Genomic DNA, 16,922 nt, shown 5'->3' with positions numbered 1-16,922 from the left:
TGTGAGGGGTCCCAGAGGACAGAAAAAGTCTCCTGAGGTTCCTCGAAAAGAACAGTATTGCCACCTTTTAAAAGGGATGGCCTAGGACCTAGTTATAGACTGTTCATCTTGGAATCAGTATCTGGGAAGTTACTGGAACAAATCATTGAGTAATCCGCTGGCCACCCACCAGGAGGGCAGAAGACACTGGGAAGGAACAACAAATGTTTCTGGAAGAGCAAATGTAATTGGCAAAATCCAAGGCCCCCCTCCAAGTCTTCAGGGTGCAAAGGGACCCCGGGAGATGGGCCTGGGGGTCGAGCACTGTGGTGACTAGGGAATCTGCTAATGTAAAAAAACTGTCCCAGAGTATTGTAAGACACACTTGAGTGAGTACTAATAGTGTATTTAGACACGATACCAGTTTCAGCAAATCTTTCCAAATGAGAAAGAGAAATGCCACATGTATATAATAGGGTATGAAATTTAAAGGGCAAAATCCGGGCAAGGCTGACCCTGGACAGCTTGGGACAAGAAGCTTTAGGGCCACGCGGGGGGCACCAGTTTCCAGACGTGAAGCTATTTGTTTTCTACCCAAATCCAGAGGGCCCTACAAATCAAAATCCAACCATAGCAACCAAGAGGGGGAAGGCAAGTTGCGGCGCGAATGTTGGAGAAGAATTGCCTGGAACACTTTATTATCCTCCTTAATCACAGCGGGAAAATGGTTCACGTTCTCTGCCAAACAGTGTTCTAAGGGCTTCCATCTTCTAACTCAAGTGATCCAGACAGTAACCCTCTGAAGGTGGGACTCTTATTATCTCCATTTTACAGACAGGGAGACTGAGGCTTTGAGAAGTAAAGCAACGTGTCTGAGATCACACAGCTAAAAAGTTGCCAACAGGAGGACCGTTATCGGAAACTCAAGAACACAGTGGAAGTTTCTGTTCCTTAATGTTTCTCAAGCTCGTTCACGTGGACTGTCAACCTATCCAACGAAGTATCATTAAATATGACTTTCTGTGCGAGATCAAATAGTATATTTGCTTTTACTCACCTCTGCATAAAAAAGCAACAGGTATCAGAGAAAAGTAAAAGGCATTTTTGTAGGAGAAAGACACAGAAATGAAAGACATTCAAACCATTACCTTTGTGTTTTCCTACACAGGCGACGTCCGCCAGCTCCAATTTCAGCGGCAGGACAGGCTGCCCCAGAGCCAGGCTTTGTGCCACGGAAGCAGTGAGCCTGAAAGATCTGAACCTGAGGACGGAGGCGAGCACGGTTCTGCACTCACATCCTCTCGTGGCGAAGGAGTCGTGGGTCCGTGCGGGCTGCTGGTCGGCAGAACGCAGAGGCAGATGATAGAAGCAGCGGGAGGGAGGCCAGGCCCTCCCCCCTGGTCCAGCACGAGGTCCCCCGCGTGCCCTGCGGACCACGCTGTGCATCCACTTGTGCCCAAGTCGCTAACCCGGCCGCCCAGCAGCGGCTCCGAGCTCATGGCCAGCACCGTCCGCGGTCGCCAGCTAAGAGCCCCTGTGCGTGTGCTGCAGCCTGGGAGGGGCTGCCACGGGGGGGGGACACTCACAGGCGATCTTCTGAGGCCCGTGGCAGAGACCCCGTCGGGGTAAGATGTGGCTCCTTTGTGTTTGCCACACTTTACAGGAAAACTTGATGGGAAATGTAGAAGGCACTCACTCACCTCGGTCAGTGTCACACTTCCACAGGGCTCTTGTCACACAGGGAAGCTTCTGGAACACGCAGAGCAGTTAGTGCTAGATGGAGACGACGCCTGCCATCGTCCGCTGTGAAAATCCCACCGTGTCCACGCTGCCCGCGGCCGGCCTTCTGTGCTGAGACCGGTAGGTGCCTGGGTGAGTGGGCCCACAGGTGCAGGGGGCGCGTGTGTGAAACTTTTACTGCAGATGTCAAATCACAAATAATTGTCCTTTGAAGATAATGTTTGCGTGTGTGTGTGTGTTTTTTTTTTTTACAGACCCGATATTAAACTGTGAAATCTGATGCCAGCGTAAGGGAGAGTGTTGATAATACCAGCTCCCACTCTGCGAGAGCCTTCGGTTCCGTGCACTGTGCGTTGCTGTGAGTGCTCCGAGCTCACGAGACAGGGAGCAGCGTGCTCATTCACAGAGGAAGCGGTTGGCACGCAGGAGGCCGGCGGTCTACCCAGATCACACAGCACCGAAGTCACAGAGCCGGAGTGAAACGTGAATGTGATTGCAAAACGCACGTTCAATCTGGTCCACTCTGCTGCAGAAGGTCTCAGACGGGACATGCCGAGCTCTGGAAAATGGGAATAACCAGGGAAAGAGCAGTTTTTGACGGAGCCAAAGACAATGATGTGATAAGACAGCGCAGGGGGTTTGCAGTTCAGGACTTGGGTGGGATGGACACACACATCACCCTGTCCCCGCTCTAGGTACAGCCAGAATCCCTGCACGTGATGTGAAACAAACACACGAAGACTCTGAAAAGTGAAGAGAACAGGCAGACCTGCCAGGCGCGAGAGTGCGCTCCTAGACCCTGAACTGGATACAGGGAACCAGCAGCCCGGGAGCCCCAGTGGGCACAGACCAGAGGCCCCAAGAAGAGTCTGCTGTCTCTGGCCAGAGGGGCGGCCTAGCAGGACAGAGGATTTTGACTCAATTACTGCCCTACACCTTCCGAACTCCATGGAGAAATCCACGACCATCACTCCCGCCCCCGACCCCAGCAAAGGCTGAGGGGGGACCTAGGGCCAGAACGTTTACTACCATCTAGTGGGAAGAAGGCTGACACCAGCACAGCCGGGTCGTCGGAGAGGCCCAGGGCAAGGCCGGGTACCACCCTTGCATCCCTTCCTCAGGGAAACTGGTCATCCCCTGACCCGGCAGCAAGAACGGCACCCCTCGCCCTGTTAGTGTGGTATCAGAGGAAGCCTTCCGAAGCAGAAGTCGTCATAACAGAATAACCCAAATATCCAGGTTATAATAAAAAGGTTACTCATCAGACCAAGCACCAGGAGAATCTCAGCCGGAGCGAAAAGAGATGTTCAGCAGATACCAACACCAAGATGACCCAGATGTTGGTTATTTGACAAGGATTTTAAAGCACCCTCAAAATAAACTGCTTCGACAAACCATGACAAACACACTTGAAACAAACAACAACAACAAAAATAGAAACTCTCAGCAAAGAAATAAAAGACACAAAGAAGAACCAAATAGAAATTTTTATAACTGAAAAATGCAATCACTGAAATGAAAACCTCAGTGGATGGGCTCAAAAGCAGACTGGAGAGGACAGAGGAAAGAACTGGTGAACTTGAGGATGGACAGCAGAAATTTCCCCATCTGAGGAACAGAGAGAAAACAGACTGGAAAAAAGAACGTGGGCAGAGCCTCAGGGAGCTGTGCACCTAGAACAAAAGAGCGAACATCCTGTCATCAGAGTCCCAGGAGGAGGAGAAAGAAGTGGGCCCAGAAAGGCGTTCCAAGAAATGTGGATGAAAAGTTCCCCAATGTAGCAAAAGACAAACACCTACACATCCAAGAAGCAGAGTGAACCCCCAACAGTATAAACCCCAAAACTGCCTGACAGGAAGATCATACTCCAACTCCAACCGCCTTGCAGGGCTTCCTATTGCTAAATGGTAAGAACATTTTATTTTTTATATCACAGAATTAAGTAATGATATAAAAATTTTCCATTTAAGATAGAATAATTTTCTATCATGTATCTAAAAGCATATTAACTAAGTACATGTGATAGTGGACATATAAAAATATAAATATTATAGACACATATCAATTGGCTTTTAAATAACAAAATGCAAGAATTCCAAATAGACTATGTGCTTTTTGCTGTTTTTGATATTATGACATGAAGATATATGTCCATCTACATTTTAGGATATGTAATGAGCTGAAACCAAACAGGATATAATATCTTATTTGAAAATGCATTTGTCAACAAATCATGCTTTTTACCACGTAATTATTTTAAAATAAATTAAATGGAGACTATCACTGTTGCCATAGGGACAGTTGAAATGCATCTTTATGTATAATCAAAATGATCAACATTTGTGTTAAAATGAACGTTATAATGAAATCTTTAGTGACATACCAATCAAAAACTGCTTTTTTAACTTACTGCTTCTTCATTATGTACCATGCAAAAATAATCATATGATTAAAAAAATTCTCCCAGGGCTCTCGAGATTAGATATTATTGTGGAAGAAGTTGGCAGGACCAAAAGAGGTTGGGAAATTGTGCATGTCTGTTTAATCGTGGGCGCCTTCATTTTTCCCCAACCACAAATGTGCTTTCACTTCTTCATCTCCTTGCTGGGAGGTGGGCAGATGTTGCTTAACTGAGCAGGGGCCCTGATTAAGATAAGATGCTCACCCGAGGTTTCAAGCCAACTTCACAGTCAACAGCCCAACCTTCTTACCAACCCGAGAAAAGGGTGCTGTCCACTCAGCCCTGGTGACGGGGAGCTGCAAGATTGGGAAAGAGGAAGTGAGGAAGTGGCGCCTCTAACCGAACCGGCTTTGTCTGAAGCAGTCAAAGTTGGTGCGGTTTAGAGGAACGTGAATTTACCAAGGCAGGTAATACAGCATCCCCACAAACAGAGCTGGGGTTTGACTTAGGCTCAGTTGAGGTGACTCCACAGTACATCCTTGCTTACCGCGTACATGCACATGACTGCCGCGTACTCACACCCGGGCACGGGGTCATTTTGGTTTTTTCTTGCATTTATGCAGATAGACTTAATGACGCTTTACATCAACAGCAGCAGAGCGGGTAGGTTTGCCATCCACCTCTCCCGCTTCCCAGCTACGTGGTCTGCGTGAGCTACTTTTCCAGGCTGTGCCTATTTCTTCATCTGCAAAGCAGGGTTGGTAACGGTGCTTACCTTTATCCTAAGAGCAGAAAACAAGCGAATATCTGCAAAGCCCTGAGAACAGTGCCTGTCACATGATAAGCACCACAGAGAGGCTACTATATAAACTAAAAGTATCTGACACAGATGCAGTCGTGTCCGGAAATGCTGGAAACGCGAGGGTGTCAGGAATCGGAGTTCAGCCCAGTGAGGTCGTCCAAAGGGTTTTCTGTAGATTTAGGTCTCCCTAGAGTCGAATCTTTGACGTTCTCGTTTCCCTACTTTTTACTGTTTCCCGTTCCTATTCCGCTGACTGAATTAGCAGGGTGAGCTGAGAGTGTCACAGAGGAAACAGAAGGGTCAGGAGGGAGAAGCAGCCCCCAAACTGGGGGTGCACAAGGAGGAAGGTGTCCGCTGGGGCACCATCTTGGTTCCAGGCTGCCGTGGAGCACACCTGTCACCTCCTGTCTCCAGCAGGGAGCTGCCCTGAGGGGAGCCCAGGGTCTCCTTTCCCCCAGTGGGCCACCCCCCCAGGCCACCAAGGAATCTGTAGACAGGGTGAGGGGGGCCTGAGGACCAGGGGTCCAGAACTCCCCCCTCAATTCCCTGCTCTCCTCGGGACCCAGGAGGGAATGACAGGCAGCTTGTGCCCTAAGAACACTTCCTCATGTTCTAGAAAGGAGCTGTCATCTCCCCTGCCCTTCTCCTCTCCAGACAAAGCAATCTTCTTTGATGTTTTCTCAGCCGCCCTTTTCGCCAAACTTTAACGAAACATTAGTTAGGAACACGATAGGCATTAATATTTATCTCCTCAAGACTTCGAGCTTTCGGCTTCCTTAGCCTTTGAACATCTTTATAAATTTTGTTCACCATCAGAACTTCTGATTACAAAAATGTTAAAGCTAAAAGCAGAGTTGGGTGGGAACAGGGAAGGGACCGCCCTCTTCAGAAACACTGTGTCTTCAAAGGATCGTTTCCCACTGGTTTTGCCAAAATTCCCTTGGATGCGGTGGCCTCTCCCCATTACTCGGAGCGGTTCTGGAACCGAAATGGGGTTTCCACAGTTTCCTACCTACCCCATCCCCCGGGGAAGGGGCCGGGACATCTCGCTGAGCTTCCAATGAGCTGGAACTGAATTTCTTATTGCTAGGCTCTCAACTGCAATGTAAACATCTTTTTATTAACTTTGAAAACATATGCTACTTAAGTTTTTGAAAAATATCCAGGGAATCCAAGCTGAAAGAAAAGCCATCATCCTGCTCATGGCTACATTCAAACCGTATCTACTATCGGGGTGATTCATCCAAAAATGAACCCCCATCTTCAAATTCTCGATTTCTATTTAAATTTACAATTTAATGCCATCATCAGGGAAAATGCAACCATGTGTAGGATATACCCATGCTTGGAGAGTCTGTAGGTTTTAAACAGAGCTGATTTACGATTGATTAACATGGTGAGAATGTGTTTATTTGCTTGCTCAGGGAAAATGAATTCTTAAAAGCACTCTTCTTGGGCTTCCCTGGTGGCGCAGTGGTTAAGAATCCGCCTGCCAGTGCAGGGAACACAGGTTCGAGCCCTGGTCCGGGAAGATCCCACATGTCGCGGAGCAACTAAGCCCATGCACCACAACTACTGAGCCCACGTGCCACAACTACTGAGCCTGCGCTCTAGAGCCCGTGAGCCATAACTACTGAGCCCGCATGCCTAGAGCCCGTGCTCCGCAACAAGAGAAGCCACTGCAGTGAGAAGCCCGTGCACAGAATGAAGAGCAGCCCCCACTCGCCGCAACTAGAGAAAGCCTACACGCAGCAACAAAGACCCAACACAGCCAAAAATAAATAAAATAAATAAATTAAAAAAAAAAAAAAAAAGCACTCTTCTTTGTTTTTACTACTCGCAGGTAAGTTTCGGTCCATGCTGTCAATGCCATGTGAGTTTTGAGTTGTCTTCTCCAGTCTCCAAAGAACCTCCACGTTCTGTTTCATTTCCTCATCCTGATGGTCCCGGGAGGATGGAGAGCAGTGGTCAGTCATCCTGCTACTCAGATGCAGACCCCACTGCCCAGGGCCACACCGAGGGACCCAGAGCCCAGGTCTCCCAAGGGCGAGCCCTCCAGGCTGTTCCCTCTTGGTTCAAATCCTCATAAGGTGGCTCTTTTCTTATTAAGCAACGTATCATGTCAGATTCTGTCCCACTTTATCTAGAGATGCAGCCCCCTCGTCCAGAAGCCCCAGCCCAGCCTCTCCCCTGCCCCGTGTCGTGGTCCAGCCCTGCTGTGCGGTCCTGGGTGGGTGCTTGCTGGGTAGTAACTGCTTTTCCTTTTAAATATGATTTATGGTGGTGTGTAAACATTTACTTTTAAAAGTTTAACAGCATTCATAATCCTACAAGGATAGGAGACTTTTTGAGTTTTCTCTTTCAATCCTTGTGCCGACGCCTATTTTACGTTCTCACCGTGATGCACTGGAGACACGCCGTTAGTGTCCTAGGGCTCCAGCCGGGCACGCCTGTTCCTGCCTCAGGATCCACCCCTGCAGTTCTTCCCCAGTGGACGTCATCCACGTCATCCTTCAGGACTGAGCCCAAATGTGCCCCTCCTGAGGCCTCCTGCCCCCTCCCTCTCTGTAGAAGACTCCAGTGCTTCCCTGTTTATTGTCCGTGTGCTTCCACCAGAATGTCCCCTATTGTAGCAGGACTCCCTCCCAGCCCAGCGCTGTCTCTTCAGCGACTAGGACGGGCTCAGATACACGACTTCAGGGAGGAGCTGGCAGTCGGTCTCGCACACGCCTGCCTCTCGGCAGTTCCATTGTTACAGTTCTCATGTCAAACACAAGTCAGCACGCGCTGGTCTCCCAGGATGAAACGCGTCCCGGCGTTCACCAGCCTACCTACCCCTGGTCCGGCCCCCCAGGGTGGACATTTGCTGCTTCAGGCCACCCGGCGTCATTGCCTACCACGGATAATGGCCCCAGTTCACTCGGGGAGTTCATCCTCCCCCCTTCTCACTCCTTGTGCTTTGGGTGGCACTGAAGGCTGGCAACTCACTTCCCACCCAGGGAAGGGACCACCTTGAGGGTAGACACGAAACCCAGACAAGCCAGGGACGGTCAGGAGGCTCAGTTCCAGGACGCTTATAAGAGCTATTTGGCGAGCAGGTAAAAATAATGAGAGTAATAATAACAATAATAATGATAGTTGACACGTATTAAGTGCTTTTTGTATCCCAGACGCTGTCCCAAGCAACTTGCATAAACTAGCTTATTTAATTCTGCACCAGCTCGCGTGAGGTAAGCCACTGTTCTCCTGGGGGTGGTAGCGGGGATGCTGATGGATCTGAGAGGACTGCTTTGAAACAGGCGTTATATTTCCACGCCCTACAGTTTTGTGGTTGCAACTGGGGCTCCTCTAATGTGTCTTTTTGGGCAGCTCATCTCGGAGTTGTATGCCACAAGATGTTCTTTTTACCATAAATAGTTCAAAGACCCAATTGTCATCATGTGGTAATGTTACTTTCAACATAATATAGACATTTTCCTCCCCTGCTTTTTACATGTAGTGTCCAAATTGCTCAGTGAAGGCGAATTTTGCTTTCATGAAGCTTAAAAGCAAGGGATCCTGCTACCCTGACATCTAAAATGTTCGCAATTACCGAATCCACCTACCCATCAATATCCATTTACCAATGTCAATATCACACTCCCACTGTGTCACAAATAGTGTTTCCTAATTTAGGAGAATTCTAAAAAGAGTTGTCAGTACAGTAGCATTTTTATAACTGTGGGTATGGATGAGACGTAGGAGAGAAAAGTGAAGGTCGTGAAAGGAGCTGTCAGTTAAGGTTCTTATCTCAGGAAGACTGTTACTGAAACATGAAATACTTTTTCATTTTAACTCTAGCAGAAGCTGTCTGACTTTGTAAAAAAAGAAAAAACATCCTAAATTGTCAGAGTCCCAGACCCAATTATTTGGATAATCATCAGAAAAAAAAAAAAAAATGGAAATATCTTAAAGGAAAAGATTCTTGAATGTAGTGATTCTGAGCTCTTTGCAGGTAGGACCTGGGGTGCTTAACTTCACTGAGATACATCATGGCATGCGCGCACCATTGAATTCACCCACTGAAAGTGGACAATTCAATGCTTTCAAAAATATATTCACAGGGTTGCACAACTATCAGCACCCTCTAATTTTTAGAACATTCTGTCCCTCCTGAAAGAAACCCTGACCTATCAGCAGGCACACCCCACTCTCTCACCCCAAACCCAGTCCCAACAAAGCACGTTCTGTCTCCATGGATTTGCCTGTTCTGGATCTTTCACATAGAAGGAACCATGCAACCTGTGGCCTTTTGTGACCGGCTTCTTTCACTCAGCATTCACATTAGCCGGGTTCATCTTTTAACACGTGTCACACTTTATTCCTTTTGTTAGCCTGATAATATTCCCTTGTATGAATATACCACCGTTTGTTTATCCATTCATCCCTTGACAGACATTTGGGTTGTTTCTACTTTCTCACAATTATGACTAATGCTTCAGTGAACATTCGTGTCTTTGTGGGGACATGTTTTCGTTTCTCTTGGCTACATACCTAAGAGTAAAGAATTATAATTAGGGAGAGAAATCTTCATCTAGTTACTCTTGCAAACTTGTGTATTAGCAATAAGCAGCATTTCAGTCTTCATATAGTTCTTGTTTCTTTGTAGGAGAACTGGAAAAAATAAACAGGCATTTAAGTATTGAATAAAGATTTCTGTTAACATTTGTTCTCCTTCATTTGAAAAAGCACAAATGGGCTCTTCTTTGCTTGCAGACACATGCATACACTTAAAGAGATGCTTTTAAGCAACTTTTACTTTATCTGATGTTCTCAAGAAGGTTCTAATAAATTTTTCAAATAACTCAAGTCCTCACTTTTTAAAATTTCTACCATTTTTTCATGAAAATAATAAACAGATACTTATCTTTTAGAGGCTTATTGCCCCTAATGATTTGTTGTTACGAACACTAGCATTTATTGATCATATTACTTGCACGCATTCGTAGCACAAGAACTACTGACGGCCTGCTTGGGATCTGCCCAGTTCAGGGCAGCCTCTACTCCCCAGATCAGACCTTACTTGAGTTCTTTTCATTTCGGAGGCTCTATCAGGACTCCCAGGGCCTGGAGCCTGTCAAGGGGTCTCACATGTCCTGTATTCCCAGCCCAATTCATTCTTTACAGACACTGCTTTCATCCTCTGTCCAGAGGTAGGAGTCTTCAATTGCCCCAAAGGCCCTGGGTGCCGTGGTTAACTGCCCTGGACCCTTGGGTGATGGGCAAATGACAGAGGGCTTGGTCGTACAACCAAGTGCCTTTTTAATCACTTTTTCCCAAAGCAGAAAAGTTCCTTTTGCCTCATGTTTGAAAACAGAGGGGCTCACTTCTCCTCTATGGGCCCATGAAGGCAGGCTTACGACACTTTGGGCAATAAAGGGGACCCAAGTGGAGCCCTACACCAGGGAAGGGTGGATTAGCCACCTCAAGCACTGCAGCACTCCAGGCACGGGGTGCCTTTGGGAGACAGCTCAGACGGGGTGTCTGGGAGCGCAGGGACCCCACTCCGGGCTGACTCCACGTTATCTGTAAAATGGTGCTCCAGCACCTGGCGATTCCTCGTCCGACCCAAGGTCAAGGGGGATGTTTCCTCCCTCACTGGCTGTGCTATTTGGCTGAACACATCTCAGAAGCAGGAGAACGGTGGAGGCGGGCGTTCCTCCAAAGGAAAATCTGGGAGCTGGTAGGAAGGAGAAGAAGAGCAACGGGTAAATGATGGGTGTACTGGACCCTATAGGGTCCCCCAAATTCACGCCTTCCCAGAACTTCCGAATGTGATCTTATTTGAAAATAGGATCTTGTCAGATGTAATTAGTTAAGAGGAGGTCATTTGGAGTAGGGTGGGCCAGTGTCTGGTATCCTTATAAGAGGTGGGAATTCTGGACAGAGAGAGGCAGGGATTGGAGTGATGCGTCCACAAGCCAAGGGATGCTGGGAACCACCAAGAAGGACCATCCCCTAGAGCCTTCAGAAGTAGCGCGGCCCTGCCGACACCTTGATTTTGGACTTCTGGCCTCCAGAACTGTGAGAGAATAGATTCCTGTTGTTTTCAGCCATCCGGTGGAGGTACTCATTATAGGAGCCCCTAGGAAACTCCAGCTGTGAGGAAGCAGCAATTTCCACCCCCCAACACACATGGGTGACAGAACAGGGGCTGAAAGCTGTTGCTCTTCTGTCAGTAGCCTTCAGCCTGTCTTCCAGAAAAAGGCACAGCTAAGTGGGAACATCGTCCAGGGAGCAAATGTCCTTAATCTCTGTCACAATAGTTCCAACGAGAAGGAAAAAGTCATTCCGTTTTGGGGCCACCATTTCTGATTTTCTCTTGGATCCCCAATAATGCTGCATGAGATTGTTTGCTGCAGTAAATGACCTGGACGACAAAGCTGTTAATTATTTTACTCCCGTGTAATGCCTCGTCCCTCCTTCGCTGTCAGGGTCACGGCGCTGTCTTCACCTGTCTCAGGCAGCCCCCTCAGTTCCTCCTCCGAATTTTTCATTTCTAATACACCGTGAGCTGGAAAATCAAGTAACCAGACTTGGGTGAATTGTCTGTAAGAGTGAGACGGTTGTAAAGTGACAGCCCAAGGGCTCTATTATCAGCAAAAGGCACAAGATTTACCGCAGGGACTTTGTAACATTTAATCTGACTGCTCAGAGGTCTCTAGGAAATTGCTTCCTGATCCTGGATCCTGGCCCTGCTGCATGCGGTTGCCAGTGAGTTAGCCCCGGTTAAGAGGCTGTCACCGCCTTCCTGGGCTGTTACAGCAACTCCAGCCTCAGAAACAGACCCTCCTGGCATTCCGCCTCCCGCCCACATTGTTCACCGCCGTGCTGAGCGCCATGGGTCCTTCTCTCTAGTCCGTCCTTGCCCCGCGAGAGAGAGGTCTGCGGACTCCACCTCCAAATCTCTCACGGGGGCCTGCCTGGAATTCTCTTCATTCCTTTGGGTTGGTGGTTTTCAGTGGTCATAAATTTCTGGAATCCAGTGTGGAAATGAAACTCGAGGGTGGAGCATGATTGGTGATGGGGGGAGCCCGGGATGCAGGTCCCAGAGGCTCTGGTTCAGGAGAGGGCGATACAGCCCCAGAACGGCTCCAGCAGTTCCAGGGGGACCCTGGGGCTCAGCCCAGACTTTGCAGGACGCACGAGAGGTGGCAAAGCATGTCCTCTGAGATGGTTCATGTCACTGCCCAGGTGATTCTTTTCTTTCTTTCTTTTTTTTTTTGACCCTGGGTCTTGGCACACCTGTGATAAGTCAGCACCAAGGCTGTGCTTCCAGTTCTTCAAAGGTGATTCCACAGCCCAGTTCAATAGAGAAGAGCTCTGGTGCTTGTGTGTGTGTGTGTGTGTGTGTGTGTGTGTGTGTGTGTGACAAAACGCACACAACACAACATTCACATTCAAGTAATCATCTCCTGCATTTTTTCATCTTGTAAAACTGAAACTGTACCCATTAGACACTAACTCGTCACCCCGCTGCCCCAGCCCGTGGTCCCCACCATCTGCTTTCTGTCTCTATGCCTCTGACGACTCTAGGTGCCTCCTATGAGTGGATTATACAGTATTTGCCTGGCTTATTTCATGCAGCATAACGACCTCAAGATCAATCCAGGTTGTAGCCTGTGTCAGAATCTCCTTCTTTTCTAAGGTAGAATAATATCCTGTTGTCCAGGTGGTTCTTAGACACCAAAGTTTGCAAACCACCGGTGCAAGGCGGCTGCTGCCCACACCAGCTCTGAGATGCAGGTCAGGGCACGCCCTCACCCACCTCTCCTGTCCCCTCCAAACCCTCCTCCCCACCTGGAAGGAGCTGCCGGCGCCCAGCACAGCCTGCAGAGAAGGACACCCACTCATTTTAATTCTCTCTATTCCTCGTGATGCTCAGAACAGGTCCTAGTGTCCCTACTGGATAAAAGAGGAGACACATTGGAAAGTTCCCCAAAGTGAAACAGGGGGTCAGCGTCTGTCTGTGTGCCCTGCAGGCCAGTGAGACCCTGGACAGCAGGCCCAGCTCTCTGTCCTGCCCCCAGTCCGAGTTCTGGGCGCCCTCAGCTGGCACGTGGGAGGGGCCCCAGGAGTGCGTGCGTGGAACACAGGCTACGGGGGCCACTCAGATGGAGGTGTGAATGTGCTCAGCTGGGTCACTTGCCCTGGCACCTTGATTAGGACCATTAGCCCCTATCGGATTCTGGTTTCTTCATCCGTAATATTGGGAAAATAATCGTATTCACTCCATAGGATTGATCTGAGAATTAAAAACCGATAATCTATAGATGGCACTAAACACTGTGTCTACAAATAGTAAGGGCTCAGTGAGCAGGAGCCAAGATTAATATGATTAAAATCGTAATTTAAGAGGGAGAAAATTTTCAGTTTTATGCAACCGTTAAAAATTGTGTTTACGTTTTGTGTTTACAAAATTGTTTAATGCATGAGGAAATTTTTATGCTATGTTAAATTTTTTAAAGTTCCCAGAATTATAGATACTGTATGATTTCAATTATGCTTAAAAAAACAATAATAACGACCCCAGAGGAGACATGGCGAAATATCAACCGTGGGTATATCTGGGTAATGAGATTGTGCCTAACTATTTTTCTACTTTTTTCTACTTTAATATACTTCCCATAAAGAAGATAACTATCTCTATAATTATATATACAATAAATCAAAAATGCAAGGAAATGCAGACCTACATTCCTCAAGCTTTATTTTTCCATCTCACAGGGGTCCCCGGCTGGGACTGCCCGCGAGAGCTGCCCAGGGGGCCTTTCACACCCCACGTCCAGGCCGCAGGCCGGCCAGTAACATCAGCGGCTGGGAACCCGCATCACAGCCTTGGTTCTGATGATAAATACAACTGACATTTTTTTTATCAGGATCTTAAAGGTGGCTCACTCGTGTTACCTGCAGACAAGTAGTGTTCTTCTTACGTTACAGTCCCAGACAGAGATTCAGCACGGCTCCAGGATTAGGGCTTATTGGTTACACATTTTGTGGATGTGAGCTATCAAGACCCAGAGGAGAGAAGGGCGTCTGAATCACCGTTTATCTCCGCGCCCGTGACTCCTTTAGCGCAGTGCTAAGCTGCCTCACCGTTTCTCTTCTCTGATGCATCCGGCTCTTTCAAAGAAGCAGGGAAGAGTAAGGAGAGCCTCCAAGGACCCTGTCGAGGCCACGAGGCTGTTCTCTGCTGGGACGGCCTTGGGTTCGAGGAGGAGGACAGCCAGAGTCTGGAGTCTCCTCCTGACCAGCCAAGGAGAGAAGGGTGGTCTCTGCGATGTTCTTGCTCTAACCTCTGTGGTCCTGTGACGAGACTTCGTCTGCAGCTGCTGTCCAAGGCCGCCACGGGAAGGCCCGACTGGATCCCTCCCGCGTGTCCGCCTGCCCTGCGGGCTGCCGAGCATGCCAGCGCGGGGCCCGCCTCTGCTCCAGCCCTCCCCCCATTCCCGTCTGCTATCCTTTCCCAGGATCCACATTTACGTTCCCGACTTTGAGAACCTGAGGCGGGAGAGGGTTACCTTTGGTGACTTCTCATCACAGGTCAGTTGTGTAGCTTTCCCTCAGAGAGCCCTAGAATGTACTGCCGTGGGTGGGGCCCTTCGGGGCTCTCGGCTGAGGGCCTGTGCAGACGCCTGTCCTGGCCCAAGCTCTGCTGTTCCGGCAGCTCAGACCTGACCAGGTGTGTCTGAGGGTGAGGCCGTGGGCCCGCCAGAAGCCTCCCTGCGGGTGGCCCGAGGGCCCTGCGGGAACGGGAACCCCTAGACCCATGGGGCCTGGGGGCCGTATTATTTAGTGAGACCTGGGGGGGATCTTCACCCCCCCACACACCTCCCACACCTCCTCCCCTCCGACCCGGCAGCAGGCACTATGCTCTCCTGATGCAGGACTGTCAGGGTGCAGGGGGCACCCAGGGCTAAGCGGGCAGGGCAGGCAGGAGGGTCCTTCCCCTCCTGTCACCTTTATTTGGTGACACTCGAACCCTCTTCCTCTGCAGTTTTCCCCAGACGCCCCTGCTCCATTCAGGGCAGGAGACCGACATCAAGGTGGACTCCCTGGAAACCACACGTCTCATAAACACTACTGATTGAGTGATTGATGAAATGGCATGATCTCCGCAGTTCCTTTGAGTTCTGGGATGCACAAATCTCTGCTTTCCTCCCACAAACACAGGAGACTTCCAGGGTTTAACATGCATCTTCCCAACACCCCACGAGGCCAGCGAGATGTGTTTCCAGTGAAGCCGGTGCCCGGAGGCTCAGCAGGGCCCGCCACGAGTCCTCCACGCGCCCCTTCTCTCTGTCCTTGCCAGGCCGTTGTTTCCCGGAGGCCTGAGAAGGAAAGGGGGAGAATGCAGCTCTGCTCACTAACTGATACGAAGCCTCCATTTACTAGTTCTTGATGCCATAAGTGCCAGTCACGGCATTTTATTTTTTCATATATATTCCTTTTTAAAAAAAATATTTATTTATTTATTTTTGGCTGTGTTGGGTCTTCGTTTCTGTACGAGGGCTTTCTCTAGTTGCGGCAAGTGGGGGCCCCTCTTCATCGCGGTGCGCGGGCCTCTCACTATCGCGGCCTCTCTTGTTGCGGAGCACAGGCTCCAAATGCACAGGCTCAGTAGTTGTGGCTCACGGGCCCAGCTGCTCCGCGGCACGTGGGATCTTCCAAGACCAGGGCTCGAACTCGTGTCCCCTGCATTGGCAGGCGGATTCTCAACCACTGAGCCACCAGGGAAGCCCTGTCACGGGATTTTGCTGAATCACTTACATCGAGAGAAAGCACTTGCCCTCTGTCAACTCGACTGTGATTTACAGAGTAGTCGTTCCTTCTGAGGTTGTACTTTTAAAAACAATTTTCACAGGAGTAAATTATGGAAGTGTGTGGAACTGGCAGGCTTTTCTTAGGGAATGAGAACATCTGTGTGCTTTGCCAGGACAGTCCCAACACTCCAGATACGTGAACATCAGCCGTATTGTCCTGTCCACACCCATCCGGCCTCACGTTGGAGACCCTCCTGCCGCTGGGTCCCCCCGTGGCCCGTCCACGCCCTGACACCACCGTGTGTCCTCCTGCTCCTGTGAAGCTCCCTGGAGGGCGCGTGACCACAGGACTCTGAGGGAGAATCGCACCTCTGGATTTCTGGGGTTAGACCAGGCGATGGTCCTGGAACCTACAACCAGTGCCAGCTTCGACATTCAACATTAGACTGTTTTCTGTATCTGAAATAAAACTGGAGAAAGTGAGATTGCCAACTCCGGATGGTTTTGCTAATTTTCCAAAAGCTTGGTGCTGAGAAAACAGAGCAGCAGGTTGGAGGCCCCGGGCCCCTCTGGGTGAGAACATTCAGCAGCACTTCACGGAGGGCCACGCGGATAACATGGGTCTCGGGGCCCTAACTGGGGACCCTGTGTGCAGGGTCCCCACCTGGCACCCAGGCGGTGGCGTTGATGCCCAGCTCCCGGCTGCTCCCTGACACTTGTTGGCACTGACTTGGTGAGACTTGGCCTCTTTACCCAGGAAACGGGATAACAGCCCCTCTGGGTTACCTGACATGAATGAACTTGAACTCGGCAGACTGTCTGGTCCATCACGAGCTCAGGAACATGACCTCCGCCCTCCCACGATCTCGAGGCCAGCCGTGCCTCCCAGATGTGCCAGGCACCCAGACACCCCGAGCCATTGCCTTTTAGTCTTTGTTTTTGAAATCTGGGCTGCTGGCTTTTGTTTTGTTCTTGAGGTGGCAAGAGAGGGTTAAATATTGTTTTTAGAGCCTGCGTGATCCCCAAAATGCTTGAAAAAGGATATGATGATCCCTACTCGTACGTAAGACCACTTTTTAAAATCACACACTACTAACACAACTCATACTCCAGTATAAAATTAAAATTAAAAAAAAATAATAAACCAAATCTGAAAAATAAAATAAAATAAAATCACACCCGGTTTTCGGGGCAGACC

General features: G+C 49.2%; 1 protein-coding gene across 1 annotated transcript in view; it reads left to right on the top strand.

The window, feature by feature from the left end:
- LOC309639759 (uncharacterized protein) overlaps positions 1-4,188 on the top strand; it is a gene marked incomplete at its 5' end in the record, with an annotated part of 34,372 nt that extends 30,184 nt beyond the window's left edge. Inside the window, 3 exons of the mRNA XM_082417357.1 lie at positions 1,148-1,604; positions 1,721-1,851; positions 1,974-4,188. Of these exons, the coding sequence (XP_082273483.1) occupies positions 1,148-1,604; positions 1,721-1,851; positions 1,974-1,999 (614 nt within the window). The 3' untranslated portion in view covers positions 2,000-4,188. The remainder of the gene's footprint in view (positions 1-1,147; positions 1,605-1,720; positions 1,852-1,973) is intronic.
- Positions 4,189-16,922: the final 12,734 nt, after the last annotated feature.

Source organism: Balaenoptera physalus (assembly GCF_965194825.1).
Source record: "Balaenoptera physalus genome assembly, chromosome: 12".
In the NCBI taxonomy this organism is placed as follows: domain Eukaryota; kingdom Metazoa; phylum Chordata; class Mammalia; order Artiodactyla; family Balaenopteridae; genus Balaenoptera; species Balaenoptera physalus.
Note: the sequence above shows the minus strand (reverse complement) of the source record. Positions and strands in the feature narration are given on the sequence as shown.